The following is a 25,742-nucleotide window of genomic DNA, read 5'->3' as shown; positions in this document are numbered from 1 at the left end:
GTCTACCTTTTATATTAAGCATTTATATACCTTTATATATATATATCTTTATATACATTTCATATTAAAAATGTTTAAGCATTTCATTAAAATAATGCTCCTTTCATCTGCCATTACTTCTGTCTCTAGAGCAGAATATGGTATGTATTTAAACAATTATTTTTATCAATTTTTGCAGGAAATAATGCTATGTGTAGTTGTAACTGGAGGAATTTGGAGTATATAGAATGCCCTGGTTCCCACCTTGTTTTAAGATGAGCTGACCTTCCTAACAGTATTGTATGGATTTCTGCAGAATCTTAAGTTATTTGTGATAGAGTGAGTTCCTTAAACAATCACACTGGCTTTATTATAGTTCAAACTCTTTAGTTTTGTAGTTAAGGACAAGCTGATGACTATGTCATTAATAAAATGATTGTGTGGTAATGGTTGAGATATAACACTTGTAGAGAATTGCAGAGAGCCAGAATGCTTTCACAGTGTGTTTATGTTGTCTAATGTGTTAGTTGATCAACAACAAAAGTGTGAAGTCAAAGGTAAGAATTCTTAAACTGCATTTCCTTTGAAAACAGTGTTAAATAAACCAGAGTTCTCAGGTAAGAAAGCAAGCATAGATAGTATATCTCTGTTCAACAGTTTGCCAGTGCAGACAAATCAAGCCAAACTAGTTTTACATTTTCATTGCATGGTGAGAGAATGGGTTATAACTCTGTTGTTACTCTGATGTTAGTCAGATTTGTCACATTACCTCTAACAGTAAAGTACTTCTTAAGGATTCTAAAACGTTTGCTCACTTCAGATGTGGAGAGAAGACTGCCACCTGCCGAATCAGTAGCATTAGTCCTGTATCTTGTATGCTTTTCTTAGGAATTATTCTTGGAAAATATTTTAGATAACTTTAGGGGTGTTTTTTAACACTTTTTTGTTATGCATTTTTGAACTTAAATAAACCCCTGTCTTAATGGTGGAGAGATACAAAATATATCCTTAATAAAATTGCATTCAAAATCTTTTAAAAATAAATCTAAACCATGCTTTGCTAAAATAAGAGGCATCAGCTAAATTAATAAGTGTGTGTATTGGTTGTACATGGCAAGGTTTTGGTAGTGGGGGGGGCTGCAGGGGTGGCCTCTGTGGGAAGTGGTCAGGGGCTGCCCCGTGCTGGACACAGCTGGTTCCAGCCAGCTCCACAACGGCCCCGCTGCAGGCCACAGCTGAGCCAATCAGCAAAGTTGGTGGCACCCCTGTGAAAACATATTTAAGAAAGAGCAAAAATGCTGGATGAGTAGAGGAATGAAGAATATAAGTGAGAAACAACTCTGCAGACACCAAGGTCAGAGAAGGAGGAGGGACTCCAGGCATCTGAGCAGAGATTCCCCTGCAGCCTGTGGAAGAGACCACGGTGGAGCAGATATCCACACTGCAGTCTGTGGAGCACCCTATGTCAGAGCAGGTGGATTTTTCCTGAAGGAAACTGTGGCCCATGGAGAACCCATGCTCCGGCAGATTTTTTCCTGAAGGACTTCAGCCCATGGAAGGACCCATGCTGGAGCAGGGGAAAAGTTTGATGAGGAAGGAGTGGCAGAGAGGAATTTTTATGTACTGACTATAACCCCCAGAGGCTCAGGGACAATGAGGGGTGGAGTGGGAGGTGGGGAGGTAGAGGGAATGAAGGAGCAAAGTTGTTGAGCCTGGGAAAAAGGGGGAGTGGGGGAAAAGGTATTATTTTAATTTTGTTTCTCATCATCCTACTCTATTTTTTAATTGGCAATATTTTCCCCAAGGTGAATCTGTTTTGCCCATGATGGTAATTGGTAAGTGATTTCCTGTCTTTATCTCAACCCATCCTATTTTCTCCCACTGTCCTGCTTGAGGAGGGGGAGTGAGAGAGCTGCTGGCTTGGCATTTGGCCCTTAGCCAAGGTCAACCCACCACAGTGTGATAAAGTAAGTAATATGGCCACCCAGACTGATGATAAAGCCTTTCATAACTACAAAATCTTTTATTCTTCCTTTTTTACTACCTGAATAAATTACATAATGCTTTTTTATTCAGTGATCACAAAAAGAGTATGGACTGTTTTTACTGTTTCTCTTTAGATAAGATGGGAAAAAAACATCACACTAGGGGAGCCCCCAGGATTCTTGCACTCCTGGTGGTGGTAAGTGTCAATTTTCTTTTCCTCTGATTTTTAGAATATGTTCATTGTGAATTCCAATGGTTGGAGGCAAGAAATTCAGGTGAACATTGTAAAAATGATATGAAGATGAGTATCAAGAACTATTTTCTTGTAAAGTGTTGAAAGAACAGAAAATTAGATATAGGAGAATATATAGATATAGGAAAAGAAATATTGGATAATGGATTGATAAGGCAGCATCTTTGAAAGAAGATGGCCTGCATTTCTTTGTTTACCATCTTTTATTAAATTGTGCATTTAAGAGATCATTCTCTATATCCTGAATAACTACATTTGAAAGAAATATATAGAGACTCTGCAAATAGATGTGAGCTTCCTCAGTCTTTAGTGCACATTTTAGTCACGGGAATAGCATATGAAAGCCATTAGCTGAAACCAAGCTACCAGCATTTGAGAGGCAATGTATATCACAGAATCGTATAGGTTGGAAAAGACCTTTAAGATCATCGAGTCCAAATATAAACCTAACACTGCCAAGTCCACCACTAAACCATGTCCCTAAGCACCACATCTACATGTCTTTTAAATACCTCCAGGGATGGTGACTCAACCACTTTCCTGGGCAGCCTGTTCCAATGCTTGACAACCCTTTCAGTGAAGTAGAATTTCCTAATATCCAGTCTAAACCTCCCCTGGCGCAACTTGAGGCCATTTCCTCTCATCCTATCAGCATGAGCTTGGAGTTGTAGTAGCTGCTTTTGCAATTTCTTTCAGCTCAGAATATGGGTAGGACACAGAGCTGACTTGTAGTTTTTTATGCATGATGCTCCTTACATATATATTGGTGTCTAGAGAAAATATATAAGTTTTATGTATATATGCACATTTGTATGTATAAAATACCCAAGGCAAAAAGAGACTGCTATTTAGCAGTGATTTGAATATATATGATATGGCTACATTTGCAAGAGTTCAAAATTATGGAGAACATGGACAACCATCCATACCAGAATTCTGTACAAGAATTAAGCTATAAGTTGTAAAGTAGTCCCACTTGAATATAAAAACCCATGTAATTTGTACAGCTGTGTGGAAGATGACATATTCTTTATTGACCTTTCTGCTTTTAATTAAGTGATGGAAGCCTGACAAGGAGAACTTGTTCCTTGTATCTCTGATGTCTGCATTATCCTTAATTTTGATCATCTGCAGCAGAGTGGTCAAATTTTCCACAATTCTGAATTATGGTGTTGGGTTAAGTTAGAAGGTTAAGTCTAAAACAATAAAGAAACAAAATGAAACTACCAAATTTTATTCTTTTAATTGTTCTAGCATATAGATAATTTCATTCTAGAAACTTTGAGGCTAACATTCCTGCCATAATGAAATATCTTATATAATGTTTCTTAACAGTTCAGAGATACTTGCAGTGTGTTAGAATCGATTCATGTATAACTCCATTTGAGGCAGGGGAAGACTTATTGGAGTATCATAATTTCCTTTTACTCTTTCATTCTTTATTAACCAAGAACTATAGGATAGCATACCCTTCTATTTCCTACTCTTATCCATACATTTGTTTCTCTAGGAACTTTTGTTTAAAGGACAGTATTGGAACTTGGAAGAACTCCCAGTTTTCTCTTAATTTTCTTGCCTTTTCACAACATCACAGTATTACTGTATGAATCTGTGCCTTCCAGTGCTTTGTGGTAGTAAATTGCAGCAGTTGCAGAGGTATGAGGTTAAATGCAGAGCTTTATTAATTTGCTTTATACTCTGAAAGCTTGTATATTAGACTAGCTTCTTGGTTTATACTACAGTGGTTTTAAAGAAATACAAGCACTGCTTGCTTCAGAGAATCAGATAACAAGACTTGATTCCTCATAGATGTTTTACAAAGCTGAATTCTTTCATAGAGGTAAGTGTTTTCAGCTCTTGGCTAGAAAGTGTTATGTCTGTTTCACACACACATATATATATGTGTGGACATCATAAAATCTGAGAATTACAATGATTTTTCTCACCATAGCTGTTACTACTTAACTTGCAGTGTATTTTGGGATCTCTACTGTGCAGCTCCAGAAAGAAGAGAAACATGTGAACATTCAAGTGAAGCAAAAGCCTTTCATGACTATGTAAGTTTTATATACCTTTATCATGCTGTTATTAATTGTATGTATGAATGTGATAGAGAAATATTTCTGCAGGACGGTCACTCAAAAATGCAGGAGTCCATAATATATAAGTAACTCATTTGCTTTCTGGGGATGCCTTAGAATTAGGACTGTCTAATCCTGTGATTACTCAGTGTCACATGGGAAACTCCTGGAATCTATCTCACAGGTCAAAGTACTGTCCCATATATTAATACAGAATGAAAGATGTCCTCTCTCTCCCCCATGGACACAGCAGCCTGGTCTCAGTTGTAAAGGCCCAGGCCAAATAGAATCACAGATATGTGCTGTCCAAATAACCATACCCTGTCAATGCTAAAGAAAAGACAGTTCAGTAGATGGAATTGATCCCATGGCTTCTGGCAGGACCATACTGATTTAACATGTGATTATTCTTTAGATACTTTGGTATCCTGAAATAAGTATTTTTTATTACAGTAGTAAACACTTATGCATTATAGAACAAGTTAAATATAAATCATCTAGTCTACTAGAGCAAAAGAAAAAGAAGGGACAAAAGTATTATGCCGATTTTGATGCCACTGAGTTCCAGTTTGAAACACAGCAAGAAGTTTGGTGTTTTGCCTGCAAGGGCCAAAGAAAAGTTCTATAACAGTTTTCCATTCCTTCTTTTATTCTCATAATGTAAATGGAGAACTCCAGCACTCTGGAACTGCATTTGAGAGTTGGAATAGAATTTGGGATACATTTACTATGACAGCTCTTCATCTGTTGATTTCCTTTTTACCAATGAAATCCTCAGGAGGCTGACTGAGCTGGGTTTATCATTCCTTTGGGACATTCATATAATATAAAGAAGGAATATAAATACTCCCCCAATTATATAATTCTGAAACCTCTTTCCTTGAGTGTTTTCTAGATCTGTCTTAAAAATATTTTCTAATTATTGCAGAAAAATATTTCTACACATAAAATTAAAAGTAGGCTGCCATACCACAATGCCTTATAAACAGAAATTTGGAAAAAATTAGACAAATCAACTAAGTGATCATTTTACACTGTGTATTTAATTTCAAGATACTGACACAAATTGTCATAATCTGATGATGGCTCAGCATCCTATAATATGTGAACTAATGGTGATCTTGCCTTATTTGTAGTTAACAGACTATGTTACAAATGCACCATTAACACAATTAGAACTGTTAAGCATATTTTAATTATAGATTAATGACACTTTAATACCCTGTCCTTGGTGGTTAGATTTGGAGGCTGACTGGTAGAGGAGCTTGGATAGTTTTGCACAGTAGTGTCTATGCTGCATTGATGATTCACTTGTCATAATCAATGAAAAAAATGTGTGAGAGAGGAGAAGTTGGGAACAAAATTATGAGGAAGTTTCCCATCCACTGAGGTGTTAAGGTCAACCAAATTGGTAAAGCATATTCCTCAAATTAAAAACAAAGTAACTATTGCAAGTACAAATTTCTGCCATATTTTTTTACCTTTTCTGTTTTAAATATACAGTGGTTGGAAAAAATACAATATTGCAATATCTTTGCTGTTATGAATGCTTGTTATTAGAGCAATGTTTAATTCCCCACTGAAGGAGGAACAGTTCTGCAGGAATTGATTATGGCAGTAAGGAATGACTATAGTGAAGTAAATTTGTGGAGATCAGAATCCACAGTATGACAGTTGACTTCAGCGGGCCATTGTGCGCTCACAATATAGTATGTATTAACAAAAGCCAATGTGGTGGGTTGGCCCTGAATAGCAGCCAAGCACCCACAGAGTTTCTCATTCACCCCCCCCTTGGAGGAGGGGGGGGCGCTGAAGTAGATAGAACAGGTGCAAGAAAACTCATGGGTTGAAATAAAGACTGGGAAATCACTCAGCAGTTACTATTGCGGGCAAAACAGACTCGACTTGGGGAATTTAATTTATTGCCAATGAACATAACCTAAACATTTAATTACTGTTTTAGGTATTGGGAAACAAAGACAAACATTTAAACACTTAGGGAAAGCACCTTTCCTCCCCCTTTCCCAGGCTCAAATTCACTCCAGACTCCTCTCCTCCCCCCATGTTATCACCATGGGTTACACTCAGTCCTTTCAGTGAGACAATGAGCAGCTCAGGAGATCGAGGTCAGTGCGTGCAAGTTGCTCTCTGCTGCTCCTTGTTTCTCACTCTGTTCTTCCCGCTGTTCCTTCCTTCATATTATTTTCCTATGCTCCCGTGTGGGTCCTCCACAGGCTGCAGTCCCATTGGGGGTGTGCCTGCTCTGCCATGGAGCATTTCTTACTTCTACGACCTTGTTACCTCCATTCTTCCCTCTTCCTCAGCATTTTCTGCCCTTTCTTAAATATGTGATCACAGAGGCACCACAAACTTCGCTGAAGGGCTCAGCTTTAGCCTGTAGTGGGGCTGTTGCAGAGCCGGCCGGAACTGGCTGTGTCTGGCACAGGGCAGCCCATGGCCTGTTATATTTTCTCAGCTCTGTAAGTAGGGATTACTAGAACTACTAGAATCTCAGTTGCCTTTTGAAGGCATAAACAAATTTAGTTTACAAATTAACTTTGTTGACATTTTAAAAGCAGGCAAGTCAGGAGATGTAGACTGTAAGCCACTGTCATAATGCCAAGATGGAATGCTGCAGTGTGTACCCAAAGCAGCAAAACAGTAAACAAACAGAAGACTCCAAAAGGCCATGGTCAGGTTTTAAGATGGGGAAGGAGGAAAACAAAAACAAACAAAACCCCCACAAATGGGGTCTTGGCGGCAAAACAATTTAAGCTTCCAGCGGCTTATGCTCCAATGGGCAGATGCACTGCAACACTGCACACCTATTAATACAGCTGCATGAGTCCACACCTGACTCCAGCTATGGAAGCACATTTGAAAGCACTAATACCCATAGGGAATACCAACAGTGGCATATCAAGCATAGCTAAAAAGTACTACTGTTAGCTTGTCAACAAAGAAAAAGATAGTGAATATATCTTAAAGGACTCAAAGCATTACAATTAAAAAATGCTGGAGAGCTCTTTGCAAGGACTTTAGGGATGGAGTCAGTTTTGCTAAGGAGAGCTTCAAAACACATTTTCCAAAACATGATCAGTGATAAGGCATTTTACCTAAACATCCTCTGTAATAATAGTGCAGAATAAACTTAACACTCAAAAGGCACTCAGAAATGTTTTATTTAAATATAAATACTACTTTGTCCACTACTCAGGTTCAAACTACTGCTTGAGCAGGTTTTTTAATTTCTTCTCAGTGACTTTTTAAAGAGTTTTGATCAAACTATTTCTTCAGAACACAGAAAAACTTACACAACTTACACATTATTCATTTCTCATTTAAATATTCAGCAAATATCTGTACAACTTGAGCTATTTATATGGTACTAAAAGATCTGGTCTTAAGCCAGAAAGCTATGCACATATGCCCTGCAATGGTTATGCTATTCCATGTTTCATATATTATCTTCATCATCCTTTCATTTTCTGTTTGTTACCAGGAAAAAAAATTAGTCTTGAATTACTCTGGAAACTCTTAGGACCAGACTCTTTATTACATGGTCTTATTGCTCAGATCTGCCTGCTATTTATTATCATAATTCAAAAACTGAGAAAATACTCAAATGAATGTTGTGTGTGATACAATTGTGTGCTTGTGTGAATGTTTAAGTTACTGTATAAAGTCTTGTTTGAAAAAATAAATGAGATCATGGTATGCTTCTATATGTACATCAATCTGCATAAGAGAGGATGAATGTTTATTTTAGAAATTGGTTTATTTTATAAATACATTCACCAGGTATTTCTGTAACCCACTCTTTCTTAATCTTTTGAGGTGACAAGAAAAGCTAGCTGTTGCATTATTTTTGTCACAGTTGAGATGAACTTGTCTGATATCTAGCAAAACTGATGCTGTTCCTTTGTCATGTAGTTTTTGTTTAGTAAAATAATCTGCATCATGACAAATGCATACTTTTGAAATTGTTTATATATTTAATATTTCATTAGTGTATTGTACATTCATATTAAAGCACATGACAAATGGTTATAAAATACAGTAAAGCATATTTCATAGTAGTTGAAGATAAACATTTATTAAATGCTCTGTGAAATCCTGACCCACGTAGAGTTTGGCCACTGACTCAAGAGGAATCAAAATTCCATCATCAATGAAGACTGTCATAAAGCCAGTGACTGAATTCTAGCTTCTGAGTCAGGTTGAGGGATTTGATAATATCAAAACCCTGTTGTTAGATTACAGGTCAGGTAATAGAGTTGCATTGCCATATCTAAAAACTGTAATTGTCAAGTACAAAAAGTACAGAAGGCTCACTTATTAATTCATATTAGCAATTCAGAATTTTTAATTAGGTATGTGTTGTTCTTGATCTAAGAAAATTATTCTTGCTGTAGGTGTGTGTGGCCTAGTACACCAGACAAGTCATGTTTAATGCTAAGTAGGTTGCATTACCTGACCTAATATTTTTTTTTCTGTCTTTGCTTCTGTAAAAAAAAAAAAAAAGGAAGATTTAAGATTGTTTGATGGAGGAGGGAAGTACTTGGGCATGATTTAACGACTTCTGAAGTACTGCTGCCTCAACCAACTTAGTTGCTAGTCGTTCTGAAACACACAGGTTGACTCATAAAATTATTAGATACAGAAAGATTTGATTACTTCTCTTTAAGTTTCACAGTTTCTAATTGCAGTAGCGAAAAATAATGTCATGATTTTTTTTTAGACAACATTTTTCATGTGATGAGGATTATTTCACTGTTTGATTTGTCATAAAATTTCAGCATGTGCTTTGCTTGTTGTTGAATAAAACTAAATATATCATAGAATATCTCAAGTTGGAAGGGACCCATAAGGATCTTCGAGTCCAACTCCCTGCTCCTTGCAGGACCACCTAACACTAAACCATATGACTAACAGCGTCGTCCAGATGCTCCTTGAACTCTGACAGGCTTGGTGCCATGACCGCTTCCCTGGGGAGCCTGTTCCAGTGACCGACCACCCTCTCAGTGAAGAACCTTTTCCTAATGTCCAATCTGAACTTCCCCTCACGCAGCTTCATTCCATTTCCCCGTGTCCTAGCGCTGGTCACCACAGAGAGGAGATCAGCACCTCCCCCTCCGCTGCCCCCCTTGAGGAAGCTGTAGGCTGTGATGAGGTCACCCCTCAGCCTTCTCTTCTCCAAGCTGAACAAGCCAAGTGACCTCAGCCGCTCCTCCTAAGTCTTGCCCTCAAGACCTTTCACCATCTTGGTCGCCCTCCTCTGGACACACTCTAACGGTTTGATGTCCTTCTTCTATTGAGGCGCCCGAAACTGCACACAGTACTCGAGGTGGGGCTGCACCAGTGCAGTGTAGAGTGGGACAATCACCTCCCTTGACCGGCCAGCTATGCCATGCTTGATGCACCCCAGGACATGGTTGGCCCTTTTGGCTGCCAGGGCACACGGTTGACTCGTATTCAACTTGCCATCAACCCAAACCCCCAGATCTCTTTCCGCGGGGCTGCTCTCCAGCCTCTCGTCCCCCAGTTTGTACATATACCCAGGATTACCCCGTCCCAGGTGCAGAATCTGGCACTTGCTCTTGTTAAATTTCATACGGTTGGTGATTGCCCAGCTCTCTAGTCTATCCAGATCTCTCTGTAAGGCCTCTCTACCCTCAAGGGAGTCCACAGCTCCTCCTAGTTTAGTATCGTCGGCAAACTTATATGCAGCTGGACTTCATACATCTGCAATATACTGGGGAGAAAAAGACTAAGAGGATCCTTCTTAGATTCTATCTATAGTGCTATCCCGAAAAACAGTGCATATTAAGTTTTGTCTAACATGAACTCTGTCTAATCAAGCAAACTGAGTCTTGTCTGTGTCTGCCTATCAGTCTGTTCTTGACTATTTGTGTAAAAGAACAGTAAAACCAAAACTCCTTTAGATTAGTTATATTTTCTGTCCTGTGTTGTGGTGGTGTCGTGGTTTAACCCCAGCAACTAAGCCCCACCCAGCCGCTCGCTCACTCCCCCCTGGTGGGATGGGGGAGAGAATCAGAAGAGCAAAAGTAAGAAAACTCGTGGGTTGAGATAAGAACAGTTTAATAAGGAAAGCAAAAGCCACGCACGCAAGCAAAGCAAAGCAAGGAATTCCTTCACTCCTTCCCATGGGCAGGCAGGTGTTCAGCCATCTCCAGGAAAGCAGGGCTCCATCACGCGTAACGGTTACTTGGGAAGACAAACGCCATCACTCTGAATGTCCCCCACTTCCTTCTTCTTCCCCAGCTTTATATGCTGAGCATGACGCCATATGGTCTGGAATAGCCCTTTGGGCAGTTGGGGTCAGCTGTCCCAGCTGTGTCCCCTCCCAACTTCTTGGCCACCCCCAACCTCCTTGCTGTGTGGGGTAGAGTGGAAAAAAGAGAAAGCCTTAATACTGCTGTGCAAGCACTGTCCAGCAATAGCCAAAACATTGGTGTGTTATCAACACTGTTTTAGCAACAAATCTAAAACACAGCACCATACAGAAAACACAGCACCATACAGGCTGCTATGGAGAAAGTTAACTCCATTCCAGCCAGACCCAATACATATATGCATATATTTTTGTATATACTGTATATATATTTTTATCAAGCTAGTGAGAGGAGAAGAATCTTTCATGGCTGACAGCAGGAACATGCAGTGACTCTCAAGGTGGATGCTGTAACTGCTTGCAATACTAACAGCGTTCATCTTAATAAAGATTAAATAAATGGAGAAGCAGAGGCCTATTTAGGCTTTAAAAAGATTATGTACATTCATACCAAGTGTAAATATTTACAGCACCTCCATATTATCTAAAATTGATTCTATTTTTGTTTTCTACTGAGATTTGCAATTAGAAAATTTTTTTCTGAGTGAACAAGTTTCTGAACTCAGGTATATTTACATAATATATTTCAGGCCTGAAAAGACAAATGTATGTCATGAAAGTGTGTGTGCTGGCTCAGAGAAATTGGTTCTGTCCTTTAAGTTTAATGTAAATATTTTAGAATTAGAATTAGAAATACTTTGTTTCTGTTTATTGTAACTCAAGGAAAAAAAAAACAACCGCCACCACTGGTGCTAGCTTATTCATATTGCAGACACTTCAGTAAGAATAGTTTATTTGAAGCAGAAAAGCCCCCATGTTTCTTTTCCAGATATCTATTACTTTTGCTGGAGGAAAGCTTCTATGTGCTTTGCAATCTCGTGAAACGAGTAATCATTCGTATGGATGCTCTGAGTCAAAATTTTGTCTTTGCTGTAGAATGGGGGTTTTTTTCTTCACAGTGTCCTAAGGAGATCTCTTCATCTCTCTAGTTAAGGTCTTGTTTCTCTGGGTTTTGAACTGAGTTCTTCTGTTGAGAGAAGCAGGTTCCAATGTGCATATTATTCCTGCCTCCTTTCCATTTCTTCACAAGCTGAAAACTTACTGGGTTAAAAGGCAAAATAAAATGTATATCTTGTGATTCCTCAGAGAAGGCTGTTGGGTTTTAGAGCCATCCCTACCAATGAGCATCTGATTGGCACAAGTGGCCATTTTCTTATTCCCACAGGCCTGACCATTTGTTTGCACCTCAGGACTCTGGGTTTGGAAGGCCAGTACCTGAAAAGTTCTTTATTGTAAATTGATTTCTTTACGTAATGGTTAAGATCTTTTTACAGTCCAGAAGTTCTTATGTCTCCCACCCTTATTATAATGGAAGTTGTTCCACATGGTGTTGCTGTAAAGAGGGATCTATTAATTCTCACAAGTAGCTATAGCAAAATTTTGATTATTTTCCAGGTTAGGTTTTATTAGTATATTTTCTACAGCTCTTTGAAAGATCACTTTTGATATGAGTAATAGTCTCTTGTTTATTTTTATGGCTCCTAAAAGACTGCAAAGTAATTTACAGGATAAGAAAAAGACACATTCACTGCTCCAGAGACTGTACAGTCTCATAAACAATTACCACACTTCCACCTGATTTGTTAGTATGTTTTAACAGTAAGCTATATGGCAGGGTGCTTAGCTTTACTTGAAAGTTATAGGATATATTAAAGACTATGCTATAATCAGTTCTACACAGATTTTTCCTTTTGAAGATCTTAGTGATATAAACCAAATTTCTCTAGAGGCTATTGGGCATAGTGTTTGGGCATTTGAGATGGCTGTTCAACCTCTTTATGTTAATATTTCATAAGAACAAATTGGGTCTCTGGATATATTCCGATGTTTTAAGGGGAAAAAAAAAAATACCATTTTCCCCCCTCTTCTCTGTGTCCAGCTTCCTTCAGTAGAACTAAGAGGCAGTTCCTTGCCCTAAGCGCCCAAAAGACCATAATTTGTCATCAGTAGTACAGAGAATTTGAGGATCTATGAATATTTTTACACCTTTTTTTGAAGACTGAAGATTACCATGAAAGGTCTGTGAGAAAATATTCTCTGAATGCATCAGTGAATGTTTGTTAGAAGTGGCCATAAATTTGAAGACATTTGTTCCACAGCTCAATGAAACTGTATTCTGCCATGAGGACTGCTTTATTATAATTTCATAAAACTACTTTTTTTAATACTGAGTTTCACACAAAATTGTCTTTTAGGTGAAGACCCTTACCGGGTCCTGCACTTGCATCACAACCCCATGAAACGCTACAGGCTTGGGGAAGAGTGGCTGGAAAGCTGCCAGGCAGAGAAGGACCTGGGGGTGCTGGTTGACAGCCGGCTGAATATGAGCCAGCAGTGTGCCCAGGTGGCCAAGGCCAGTAGCATCCTGGCTTGTGTTAAAAATAGTGTGGCCAGCAGGACTAGGGAAGTGATCGTGCCCCTGTACTCGGCACTGGTGAGGCCGCACCTCGAATACTGTGTTCGGTTTTGGGCCCCTCACTACAATAGAGACATTGAGGTGCTGGAGCGTGTCCAGAGAAGGGCAACGAAGCTGGGGAAGGGTCTAGAGCAGAAGTCTGATGAGGAGCGGCTGAGGGAACTGGGGTTGTTTAGCCTGGAGAAAAGGAGGCTGAGGGGAGACCTTATCGCTCTCTACAACTACCTGAAAGGAGGTTGTAGAGAGGAGGGGGTCGGTCTCTTCTCCCAGGTAACAAGTGATAGGACGAGAGGAAATGGCCTCAAGTTGCGCCAGGGGAGGTTTAGATTGGATATCAGGAAAAATTTCTTCACCGAAAGGGTTATCAAGCACTGGAACAGGCTGCCCCGGGAAGTGGTTGAGTCACCATTGCTGGAGGTATTTGAAAGCCGTGTAGATGTGGTGCTTAGGGACATGGTTTAGTGGCGGACTTGGCAGTGCTAGGTTAACAGTTGGACTCGATGATCTTAAAGGTCTTTTCCAACCTAAATGATTCTATGATTCTAAGATTTTTGTTGACCTAAATACATGGAAGCTTATTCTATTTTAGGATAATTTTTGAAAATGGGTTTTCTTGTTGTGTTCTCCAGGTGGTCTGAGTCCATGGTTAACAGCAGTCATAATGTTTTCCAGGCAGTCAGGCACAGAACCTCATTCTCTGGCACTCATGCGTATCAGGGAAGGAGGATTTTGTAGCCAACTTCAGCTGTTCATTTTCTTGACTTCCCCAGCTCTTGCTATTGTGATCTTCTGCAGGGAGCCTAGATAGACAGCTTGTACTTCTGGGTCCTCCCAGTTTTCTTGCTGAAAATTGGATTCTAGATCTGGTTTCTGGCTGTCTAGTTCCATGGAACAGGGCATGGAAAATGCATATTTAGTCCTTTTGCTTATAAAACAACAACAAAAACTGAAGAGCAAGAGGCAAGTACAGGCAGAGAGAGAGAGAGAGAGAGTCAGAGAGAATGTACAAAATGCTGAATTCAGTTTCATTCATGAGGAGAATGCCAGATTCTGTCACCATGGAACTGTGAAACATATAGATCCATGACTGAGATGAAAAGAACAGTTTGCAACTCTCTGAGCTATTAGCCTTCCTGCAAACTCAGAACCTCGCTCCATTGCTTTATTCTCTGTTTATGTTTTCAATTTTGTCCATGTTCCCATGGGCTGTAATTAAAAGCAGTTTCTCAATCACAATTCTGTGGTTAAGTGTGATTTCTTTTGATTGCGGAGTATATGTGATACCCTGCATATATTGCACTTGACCTACTTTATCTGGTAATGATTAAGGACTGTTCTACAAAAAGTAATGCTTCTGTTCCGAGTTCTTTGATAATTTCCTATGGGACTTCTGCAGAACTTGTAGAAGGCCCTTTACATGTTTTCTAATCATCAATATGTCTGTAGTTTCACTTTTTGAGTATGTTCTTGAGACGTACAATTGTACATACTATGTAGATACTGCCTTTGTCCACCTGGAGAATAGATTATTTTTTAAAATTAGAAAAAAAATTAAGTGGTCAAAACATTATTTCATAATCAATAGTGCCCTCTTAATGAAATTGCCACAACATTCCTCCCTCTGAATTGGAGAGATATGGGTTTGATGGATGGACTGTTAGGTGGATAAGGAATTGCCTGGATGGCCACATCCAAAGAGTTACAGTCTCAAGGGCTCAATGTCCAAGTGGAAACCAGTAACGAGTGGTGTCCCTCAAGGATCTGTACTGGGACCAGTACTATTCAATATCTTCATGACTGACATAGCTAATGGGATTGAGTGCACCCTCAGCAAGTTTGCGGATGACACCAAGCTGAGCGGTGCAGTTGATACTCTAGAGGGAAGGGATGCCATCCAGAGGGACCTTGACAGGCTTGAGGAGTGGGCCCGTGTGAACCTCATGAAGTTCAACAAGGCCAAGGGCAAGGTCCTGCACCTGGGTCGGGGCAATCCCCGATATCAATACAGACTGGGGGATGAAGGGATTGAGAGCAGTCCTGCGGAGAAGGACTTGGGGATATACTGGTGGATGAAAAATTGGACATGAACTGGCAATGTGTGCTTGCAGCCCAGAAAGCCAATCGTATCCTGGGCTGCATCAAAAGAAGCGTGGCCAGCAGGTCGAAGGAGGTGATTCTCCCCCTCTATTCCACTCTCATGAGACCCCACCTGGAGTACTGCATCCAGCTCTGGGGTCCTCAGCACAAGAAAGACATGGACCTGTTGGAGCGGGTCCAGAGGAGGGTCATGAAAATGGTCAGAGGGATGGAACACCTCTGCTATGAAGAAAGGCTGAGAGAGTTGGGGTTGTTCAGCCTGGAGAAGAGAAGGCTCTGGAGAGACCTTATTGTGGCCTTTCAATACTTAAAGGGGGCTTATAAGAAAGATGGAGAGAGACTTTTTAGCAGGGCCTGTAGTGACAGGACAAGGGGCAACAGTTTTAAACTGAAAGAGGGTAGGTTTAGATTGGACATAAGGAAGAAATTCTTTATGATGAGGGTGGTGAGGCACTGGAACAGGTTGCCCAAAGAAGTTGCGGATGCCCCATCCCTGGAAGTGTTCAAGGTCAGGTTGGATGGGGCTTTGAGCAATCTGATCTAGTGAAAGATGTCCCTGCCCCTGGCAGGGGGGTTGGACTAGATGATCTTTAAAGGTCCCTTCCAAGCCAAACCATTCTATGATTCTGTGGTTCTATGAAACACATTTCTTTCCCTATAGTCACTGTTAAAACAATGTAATTTACTTTTTTGTATAAATGGTGTTCATTTTTGAGTATGAATGAAATGCCTTTCTTTCCTGCTATTTCATTCTTCAGAGATATGTTTTAATTCCTATTGCTTGGGTATATTTGTAGTACAATATTGGGGTGGATTAACCTTGGTCAGCTGCCAGATGCCCACCCAGCCGCCCTCTCACTCCCCCTCCTCAACAGGACAGGGGAAAAAATAGGATGAAAAAGCTTGTGGGTCAAGATAGACAGGGAGATCACTTACCAATTACTATCACAGGCAAAACAGGCTCGACTTGGGGAAAATTAATCTCATTTATTGCCAATTAAAATAGATTTGGATGGTGAGAAAGAACATCAAAAATTAAACACCACCACCCCCTCTTTTCCTAGGGTGAACTTCACTCCTTCATTCCCACCTCCTCTACCTCCCCCTGCAAGTGGCTCAGGGGGGGTGAGGGGCTATGGTCAGTTCATAACAGTTCCTCTCTGCCGCTTCTTCCTCCTCACACTTTTCCCATGCTTTTTCACACTGCTCTGGCATGGGGTCCTCCATGGGCTGCGGTGTGGATATCTCCTCCAGCGTGGTCTCTTCCATGGGCTGCAGGGGAATATCTACTGTGGCACCAGTAGCACCTCCTTCCCCTTCTTCTTCTCTGGCCCTGGCGTTTGTACTGCTCTTTCTCACTTTTCCTCCCCTCTTTCTTAAATGTTTTCATAGACGCACCACCAGCTTTACTAATTGTCTCAGCTTTTGTCTGTGGTTGGTCTGTTGCTGACTCAGCTGGAACTGGCTGTGTCCGGCATTGGGCAGTCTCTTCTCACAGAGGCTACCTCTGCAGCCCCCCACCCACTGCTACCAAAACCTTGCCATGTACACCCAATACTTAGATATGAAAGCTAGAAGGAGACTAAGGAAGCCTGTAATTTGCTCTGACATTCCATATCAGAACATATTATATAAATCCATATAGTTAAAGACTGCACTGGTTCATTAGAAAAATAAAATGGATAATTAAGAAGTCATATTCAGTATAGAATACTCTAAGTAGTGTGCCTTACAAGGTGATATGTCTTTAGCTTACTTAAATGTTCAACCAAAAATCTGCAAGGCTCAAAGGTAAAGAAATGCTAATGTCAGTGCCTGAGTGATTTTGCATGTATGACCTTCAGTATTAGAAGGCAAGCAAAAAATCTCCAGTTATTAAACTGTTTTGCAAAATGTGATATATGTTTAGAATTCTTATCTTTCTTCCAGTTGTCAATTGCATAGGAACACTAGTATTAAATGAGGTGAATGTCTATATGGGAGGACAGTATTTTTTGGAAGATTTGGAGAGTACAATGTAGTAGTATTTGCAATCTGAGAGTCTTCTTGTACAGTGGTATTGGCAGAATTGTGCACAGGCAAGCTTGACTTTTTCAGTCTCTTCAGCTGCTTAATTCTGTTACTTAGTAGATGTTCTTTAATGCAGTTGTTTGGAATTGAATGATTAAAGCATGCTCCAGCCCTCAGTCAAAGTAAGCATCACTTTCTACAGGAAAGCTGCATTGACTTGTATCAGGATTTGGTCCACATATTTATAGGTATATCTCAAATAGCTCAAAACAATGTTGTACTGTTATCTCAAAGACCTATGAAACTGTTTATGTCTGTTCTTCAGAAATTTGCCAAGTTGAGAAATTGATACTTTCCTTGGACTGTAGGGACCCCTTTTGCAGGAAAATATGGAATTATTTTTTGTTTCATGTTAAGAAAATCTCCAAGAGAATTCTCCTCCTCACATTTTCATGAAGAAGGAATATGTGCCTTTTCTGCCCCTACTATCCTCCTTCATTGTTCCTTCCCATAAATTATTGGATAATATAATGACTTAGATTTAAAGTACTCCATGTCACAAATCTAAATTGTAAGCTCTGATACAGAAATGTATTGTTTCTTACAATCCACATAGGTTTTTCTCTTTATAGAGACAGTTTCATAGGTAAATTTGTGCTGTGCTTTCCTTTTAATGTGAGGACTAAATAATTTTTTTCAGGTAGAAAAAACCAATATATCCTCCCCAAAATTTCAACATTTATCTGTTGACAGGAGATTTAATTTTCTCAGCATTTAGAATTAAAATAGTTAAATAGTTTAAGTGGAAGCCTCTGACAGGATAAGGAAGTACCATCTCCCTGGTCTTTCATTGTTCTGAGAGAGAGGCAGTGGACGTGCTGAAAGAGTGCCTCTTTTCTAAGAATGTTTTATATTTCATTTACATTGAGAGCAATAGGAGATAAGAGCCTTTCTAATGATGGAACACTTTCATGGAATGTTCTGTGGCAAAAATAGTATTTTTCACAATAGAATACTAAAAAGGTTTTTATATATGCCTATATTTAAACCCATGCCAAGTTTGTGAAATGGGACAAAAGGAAGAAGCCTTTTGTGTTCTTTTGCTTGGAGGTAAGGGGTAGTATGTAAGGATTCAACAGGTTAAGGAAGAAACGAGTGGTCTAAGAGATAAGATGGTGAGTACAGGATAAGGTAAAGGTCAGAAGATTAAGGGAAGTGGCTGGAATGCTCAGGCTGCTTTGCAACTTTCCAGAAAACTTTAGTGTTTAGAATATACAGGTAAAATCTGATTGTAAAATTATTTTTTTTAATATTGATAGACGCACTGTTAAATTACTAGAAGCTTTAGTCCATAATAGATTTCTCCATGAGTTTACTTTTCTGTGTTCTGAAGTCTGGCACTTTCTTCATAATTAAAATAAATCCAAGGTTATTCTGCTCTAAAGTTATGTCATATGTTATTGTCTAGAAGAAGGCCCCACTGGAAATTTTTGATTAGTTCTATGGAAATCCCAGGATATTACAAATTGTTTCTGCTTGGTTGTGCTGATGAACAGTTGTTAACTTTTAACCATTTCTCAGAGCTATGTTGTTCAATATATCTTACTCCAAAATTTCAAGCAACTGACTCCTGATGTATTTGGAATAAACTCTATTTATTCAAATTTAAATTTTCAGTTTTGATGTGCTATAATGGAGTATTTATGCTACTACAACAAAAGTTGTGCTAAAATTTAAAATGTAGACTTAATGATTTGGAGTGAATGCAAAATCTTTTTAACCGAGGTTTCAATAGAGAGGGGATATTTTTTCTATTACAAATGGAAACCCTTCTTTATACACATACACATTTCATGGTATACATTTTAATAAAGTATAAACGTATGAACCTTGTGGGTTTTAGATATTCCCTCGAAAGTTGTAGAAATTTTGCTTGTTAATTGGTTTTGCTTTTAAGAATGAGAATATACATGCTACCATGAGTTTAAATAGAGTGCATTGAGAAATGGCTTATTTCTAAACTTTTGTTTTAGTAGTTGCATTTAACAATGTTATATTTACTGCTGTTAACATGGATCATTCTTATTCATTGCATACTGTAAGCGGTATGTTTTTTAAGTGGTCTAGAAAGTTATTAAAGGAGATTAAGTTGTAGCTTAGTAACATTGGGAATATTAAATTGGCTAACAAATGCTCTGAATTTAGAGTTAAAGATCTTTTGACATGAATATTTAACATTGTACATAATGCTTTACATCAATAAAGTACTGAACAAACATTTGATCAATAGAGAGCAAATGTTGGATAAAAACCTTGCAATACCCTAATTCTAGTGCATGCTTTTCTTCTCCCACTTCTTGTCCCCTCCTGGTATTCTTTCTTGTGATGCTTTATTTTCCATATCAGCATTTCATCTGATATTTATTATTCTAAATAAGAGTAGAGATTTAGGTTGCCTTTTATTAAATGTTTTCATTTAGAAGTTCCAATTTAGCTAGTGAAATTTCTCTATTAGGTAATTTCAAAAGAGTATTTTGAGACCTCTGTATAGGTGTGTGTATATCCATGTGTGCGTATGTATGTAGTGATATATTCATATCTATTAGAATAATAAAGTACAAGTCAGCACTACATTGATGTAAAGAATTTTTCTGATAACAGTATTTGGCTAGATTTGAGGCACTCTGCTTAAATATATTCTTTAGCCTCATAAAAAGTAAAAGTGAAAGTGAGTCTTATTCCTGCACAATATGCCAAACATTTTGTAATAAGCTCAACTGCTCTGTTAATACCTTTAAGGGACTCATTTCAGACTTGCTTAACACGTGCCTGGAAAAACCAAAGACTTTAACATCTATCTGCTCTCTAATATGATGAAAGATGAATCCTGAAGATCACAAATTGTGGGAGACAGGCAACTCTTAATAAGAACAGCTGAACAACAAATGCCTTGTGAGAGGTGGTGAAAAATGAAGTCATGAGGAGGAAAAGCAGGCAAGCCTCTTGAGGGAACATGGATATCCATGACTGAATAGAATAGAATAGAATAGAATAGAATAGAATAGAATAGAATAGAATAGACTAGACTGAAGAACAACAGCAAGCTTACATCCTCTATTTTCTAATATATTAACTGTTTATTGATGCTAGGAAAGTTTTTTCCTCTAACTTTGATAGTGATTATAAGAATAGAATAGAATAGAATAGAATAGAATAGAATAGAATATTTTCAGTTGGAAGGGACCTACAAGGATCATCTAGTCCAACTGCCTGACCACTTCAGGGCTGACCAGAAGTTAAAGCATGTTATTAGGGGCATTGTCCAAAGGCCTCTTAAACACTGACAGGCTGGGGGCATCGACCACCTCTCTAGGAAGCCTGTTCCAGGGTTTGACCACCCTCTCTCTAAAGAAATGCTTCCTAATGTCCAGTCTGAACCTCCCCTGGCTCAGCTTTGAACCATTCCCACGCGTCCTGTCACTGGGTACCAGGGAGAAGAGATCAGCACCTCCCTCTCCACGTCCCCTCCTCAGGAAGCTGCAGAGAGCAATGAGGTTGCCCCTCAGCCTCCTTTTCTCCAAACTAGAGAAACCCAGAGTCCTCAGCTGCTCCTCATAGGACATGCCTTCCAGCCCTTCCACCAGCTTTGTTGCCCTCCTCTGGACTAGAACTGACTAGAACTGTCACATCCAAACATTGCACTAAATATGAAATACACATTATATAACACAAGTCACAGGGAACAGATAATAGTCTGTTTAAATTTTCTACCAAATTAATGCCCTAATATTACAAGAATTGTGCTAAAATGAATTATTGAGCTTGCACAGACAATCTGGTTTACGTCAGAAAAATGTGGTACAGATCTCCATAGGATATCAGTTTTAAAAATGAGGTTTTGAAATCTTCTGCTTTTTTTTTTTTAATCCCCACATTAATACCATTCCAAACAATGCAAATTTTCTGTTAACTTAGCTGTTGAAAATGTATAAAACTTTAATGTGTACAAATAGAGCATTTAATTTCTATGTAAAGTGTAGCAGAAAAAAACATACATGCATACATGTACACTTAGAGCAAAAAGAAGATTGTGGCATAGACAAGGAGAATTAAAATTAAGCCTGACTTAAGACAAAATTTTGCTTTGCACTTTTTCATTCCAGGCTGTTTAAATGTGGCCCCTACTTAATTTAAATGGACATCTCCATAGTGCTGTCACAGTAAAGTACACAAACTAGATTTATGCCAGTTAGCAAGGATACCTATAACAAAATTGAGATGCAGCAGCCTGTAACCCATCAGAGGCTAATTTAAACTGCCAAGAAAGTAGCACTCTGCATAATTCACACCAGAAGAGGAGCATGACCTAATTTACTCTGACATAGGAAGAAGACAAAGCTCATTATTAGATATGTGTTAAATAATATGTTCTAAGACAGAGAGAATCTCAAAAATATTTTCCATTTCTGCTTTTGAATCTGATTTCCTTAAATGTATTTCAAACCTGAAATCTTAGCCTATGAAATGTACAAAGCTCTTAACTATAAAATACTTAAAGGAAAGTAATCCATGAGGTGAATTTTAGTATCTTTTATGTTGGGGAAGGAGTATACAGACCATAGACCAAATAAACAATTTCATGGTTGAGTAACATTGTATGTGTGAATATTCTCATTAAACTCCCATATATGTTTACAGTATTAGGATCATACGAAACAGTACAAAAGCAATGGATGATTCTTGTTTACTGTCCAATTTTGCTTCTTTCTCAATATAGAAACCAACTCTTCATTTGTTTATTCTGTTTTTTCTTCTTGAATATTCATGTGCAGAGACCTTTTTCTGATTCATGCTATTGTGAAGAAAAACCCCTAAATTTGTGTTTATAAGGACAAAATTCTGTTGAGGAGGGGTCCCTTGGAAAACTCTCATGTATCATTGCAGAAGGCTTTTTACTCAGTCCCAACACTTCATTTATCACATTTTATTTTCCCACTATTTTTATGGTTTTGCATTATTCCATTCTCTGCATACCAACATAGTGCTTTCTGACTCCAACTGCCAATGGTTTTATATTTCTTTCTTCAGTTGCTTTTCCCCCATTGTTATGTGGAGGACATTTGGAGAGTTAGTATAGCCCCTACCACTCCTACGTCAGATAAAATTGCTGTCTTAGCTTTTCACTCCATGCCCTGTTCCATGGAACTAGACAGCCAGAAACCAGATCTAGAATCCAATTTTCAGCAAGAAAACTGGGAGGACCCAGAAGTACAAGCTGTCTATCTAGGCTCCCTGCAGAAGATCACAATAGCAAGAGCTGGGGAAGTCAAGAAAATGAACAGCTTAAGTTGGCTACAAAATCCTCCTTCCCTGATACGCATGAGTGCCAGAGAATGAGGTTCTGTGCCTGACTGCCTGGAAAACATTATGACTGCTGTTAACCATGGACTCAGACCACCTGGAGAACACAACAAGAAAACCCATTTTCAAAAATTATCCTAAAATAGAATAAGCTTCCATGTATTTAGGTCAACAAAAATCTTAGAATCATAGAATCATTTAGGTTGGAAAAGACCTTTAAGATCATCGAGTCCAACTGTTAACCTAGCACTGCCAAGTCCGCCACTAAACCATGTCCCTAAGCACCACATCTACACGGCTTTCAAATACCTCCAGCAATGGTGACTCAACCACTTCCCGGGGCAGCCTGTTCCAGTGCTTGATAACCCTTTCGGTGAAGAAATTTTTCCTGATATCCAATCTAAACCTCCCCTGGCGCAACTTGAGGCCATTTCCTCTCGTCCTATCACTTGTTACCTGGGAGAAGAGACCAACACCCACCTCACTACAACCTCCTTTCAGGTAGTTGTAGAGAGCGATAAGGTCTCCCCTCAGCCTCCTTTTCTCCAGGCTAAACAACCCCAGTTCCCTCAGCCGCTCCTCATCAGACTTCTGCTCTAGACCCTTCACCAGCTTCGTTGCCCTTCTCTGGACACGCTCCAGCACCTCAATGTCTCTATTGTAGTGAGGGGCCCAAAACCGAACACAGTATTCGAGGTGCGGCCTCACCAGTGCCGAGTACAGGGGCACAATCACTTCCCTAGTCCTGCTGGCCACACTATTTTTAACACAAGCCAGGATGCTACTGGCCTTGGCCACCTGGGCACACTGCTGGCTCATATTCAGGCAGCTGTCAACCAGCATCCCCAGGTCCTTCTCTGCCTGGCAGCTTTCCAGCCACTCTTCCCCAAGCCTGTAGCATTGCATGGGGTTGCTGTGACCCAAGTGCAGGACCTTGCACTTGGCCTTGTTGAACCTCATACAATTGACCTTGGCCCATTGATCCAGCCTGTCCAGGTCCCTCTGCAGAGCCTTCCTCCCCTCAAGCAGGTCAACACTCCCGCACAACTTGGTGTCATCTGCAAACTTACTGAGGGTGCGCTTGATCCCTTCATCCAGATCATTGATAAAGATATTAAAGAGGACTGGCCCCAACACAGAGCCCTGGGGAACACCGCTTGTGACCGGCCGCCAACTGGAGTAAACTCCATTCACCACCACTCTTTGGGCCCGGCCATCCACACAGTTCTTTACCCAGCGAAGCATACACCCGTCCGAGCCATGAGCAGCCAGTTTCTCCAGGAGAATGCTGTGGGAAATGGTGTCAAAGGCTTTACTGAAGTCTAGATAGACAACATCCACAGCCTTTCCCTCATCCACTAGGCGGGTCACCTTGTCATAGAAGGAGATCAGGTTGGTCAAGCAGGACCTGCCTTTCCTAAACCCATGCTGGCTGGGCCTGATCACCTGGTTGTCCTGTACATGCCATGTGATGGCACTCAAGATGGTCTGCTCCATTACCTTCCGTGGCACCGAGGTCAGGCTGACAGGCCTGTAGTTCCCCGGATCCTCCTTCCGGCCCTTCTTGTAGATGGGTGTCACATGTGCTAATGTCCAGTCAACTGGGACCTTCCCAGTTAGCCAGGACTGCTGGTAAATGATTGAAAGTGTCTTGGTGAGCGCTTCCGCCAGCTCCCTCAGTACCCTTGGGTGGATCCCATCCGGCCCCATAGACTTGTGTGTGTCTACGTGGTGTAGCATGTCACTAACCATTTCCCCTTGGATTATGGGGGCTTCATTCTGCTCCCCATCCCTGTCTTCCAGCTCAGGGGACTGGATACCCCGAGAACAACTGGTCTTACTAGTAAAGACTGAGGCAAAGAAGGCATTAAGTACCTCAGCCTTGTCCTCAGCCTTTGTCACTATGTTTCCCCTCGCATCCAATAAAGGATGGAGATTCTCCTTAGCCCTCCTTTTGTTGTGAGTGTACTTATAGAAACTTTTTTTATTGTCTTTTATCTCAGTAGCCAGATTAAGTTCTAGTTTCGCTTTGGCCCTTCTAATTTTCTCCCTGCATAACCTCATGACATCCTTGTAGTCCTCCTGAGTTGCCTGCCCCTTCTTCCAACGGTCATAAACTCTCTTTTTTTTCCTGAGTTCCAGCCAAAGCTCTCTGTTCAGCCAGGCTGGTCTTCTTCCCCGCCGGCTCGTCCTTCGGTACATGGGGACGGCCTGCTCCTGTGCCTTTAAGATTGCCTTCTTGAAGAATGTCCAGCCTTCCTGGACTCCTTTGCCCTTCGGGACTGCCTCCCAAGGGACTCTGTCCACCAGGCCCCTAAACAGGCCAAAGTCTGCCCTCGGGAAGTCCAAGGGAGCAGTTCTGCTGACCCCCCTCCTTAATTCTCCAAGAATCAAAAACTCTATCATTCCATGATCGCTGTGCCCAAGATGGCCTCCAACCATCACATCACCCACCAGTCCTTCTCTGTTTGCAAACAACAGCTCCAGCGGGGCACCTTCCCTAGTTGGCTCCCTCACCAGCTGTGTCAGGAAGTTCTCTGCCACACACTCCAGGAACCTCCTAGACTGTTTCCTCTCTGCTGTATTGTATTTCCAGCAGACATCTGGTAAGTTGAAGTCCCCCGTGAGAACAAGGGCTAGTGATTGTGAGACTTCTCCCAGCTGCTTATAGAATATTTCATCTGCCTCTTCATCCTGGTTTGGTGGTCTGTAACAGACTCCCACCATGGTATCTGCCTTGTTGGCCTTTCCCCTGATTCTTACCCATAAACACTTGACCCTTTCATCACCATTGTCAAGCTCTAGACAGTCAAAACACTCCCTAACATACAGGGCTACCCCGCCGCCTCTCCTTCCTTGCCGATCCCTTCTGAAGAGTTTATAGCCACCCATTGCAGCACTCCACTTGTGCGAGTCATCCCACCGTGTTTCCGTGATGGCAACTATATCATAGTTTTCCAGCTGCACAATGGCTTCCAGCTCCTCCTGTTTGTTGCCCATGCTGCATGCATTGGTGTAGATGCACTTCAGCTGGGCTTTTGATCCTGCCACCTTTTTTGGGGGAGAAGCCCTAATTCCTATGTGACTGTTCTCAGGCGCTTCCATGGTTTCTAACACATCTTACAACCCTTGCGTCTTTGCTGC

General features: G+C 40.3%; 1 protein-coding gene across 3 annotated transcripts in view; it reads left to right on the top strand.

Annotated features, from left to right (window-relative positions):
* The window catches only part of LOC140650494 (single-stranded DNA-binding protein 2-like), a 227,020-nt gene that overhangs the window by 73,981 nt on the left and 127,297 nt on the right, over positions 1 to 25,742 (top strand). For 2 of the 3 annotated variants that reach the window (XM_072858846.1, XM_072858845.1), the window contains exons 3-4: positions 2,100 to 2,161; positions 4,191 to 4,275. In XM_072858846.1, the coding sequence (XP_072714947.1) occupies positions 2,100 to 2,161; positions 4,191 to 4,275 (147 nt within the window). Of the gene's footprint in view, positions 1 to 1,784; positions 1,815 to 2,099; positions 2,162 to 4,190; positions 4,276 to 25,742 lie in introns of all 3 variants that reach the window. The other variant, XM_072858848.1, reaches the window with a different exon arrangement.

This window comes from Ciconia boyciana, chromosome 4, assembly GCF_034638445.1.
Source record: "Ciconia boyciana chromosome 4, ASM3463844v1, whole genome shotgun sequence".
Lineage (NCBI taxonomy): Eukaryota > Metazoa > Chordata > Aves > Ciconiiformes > Ciconiidae > Ciconia > Ciconia boyciana.
The sequence above is the reverse complement of the archived record's forward strand: the minus strand, read 5'-3'. Positions and strand labels throughout refer to the sequence as shown.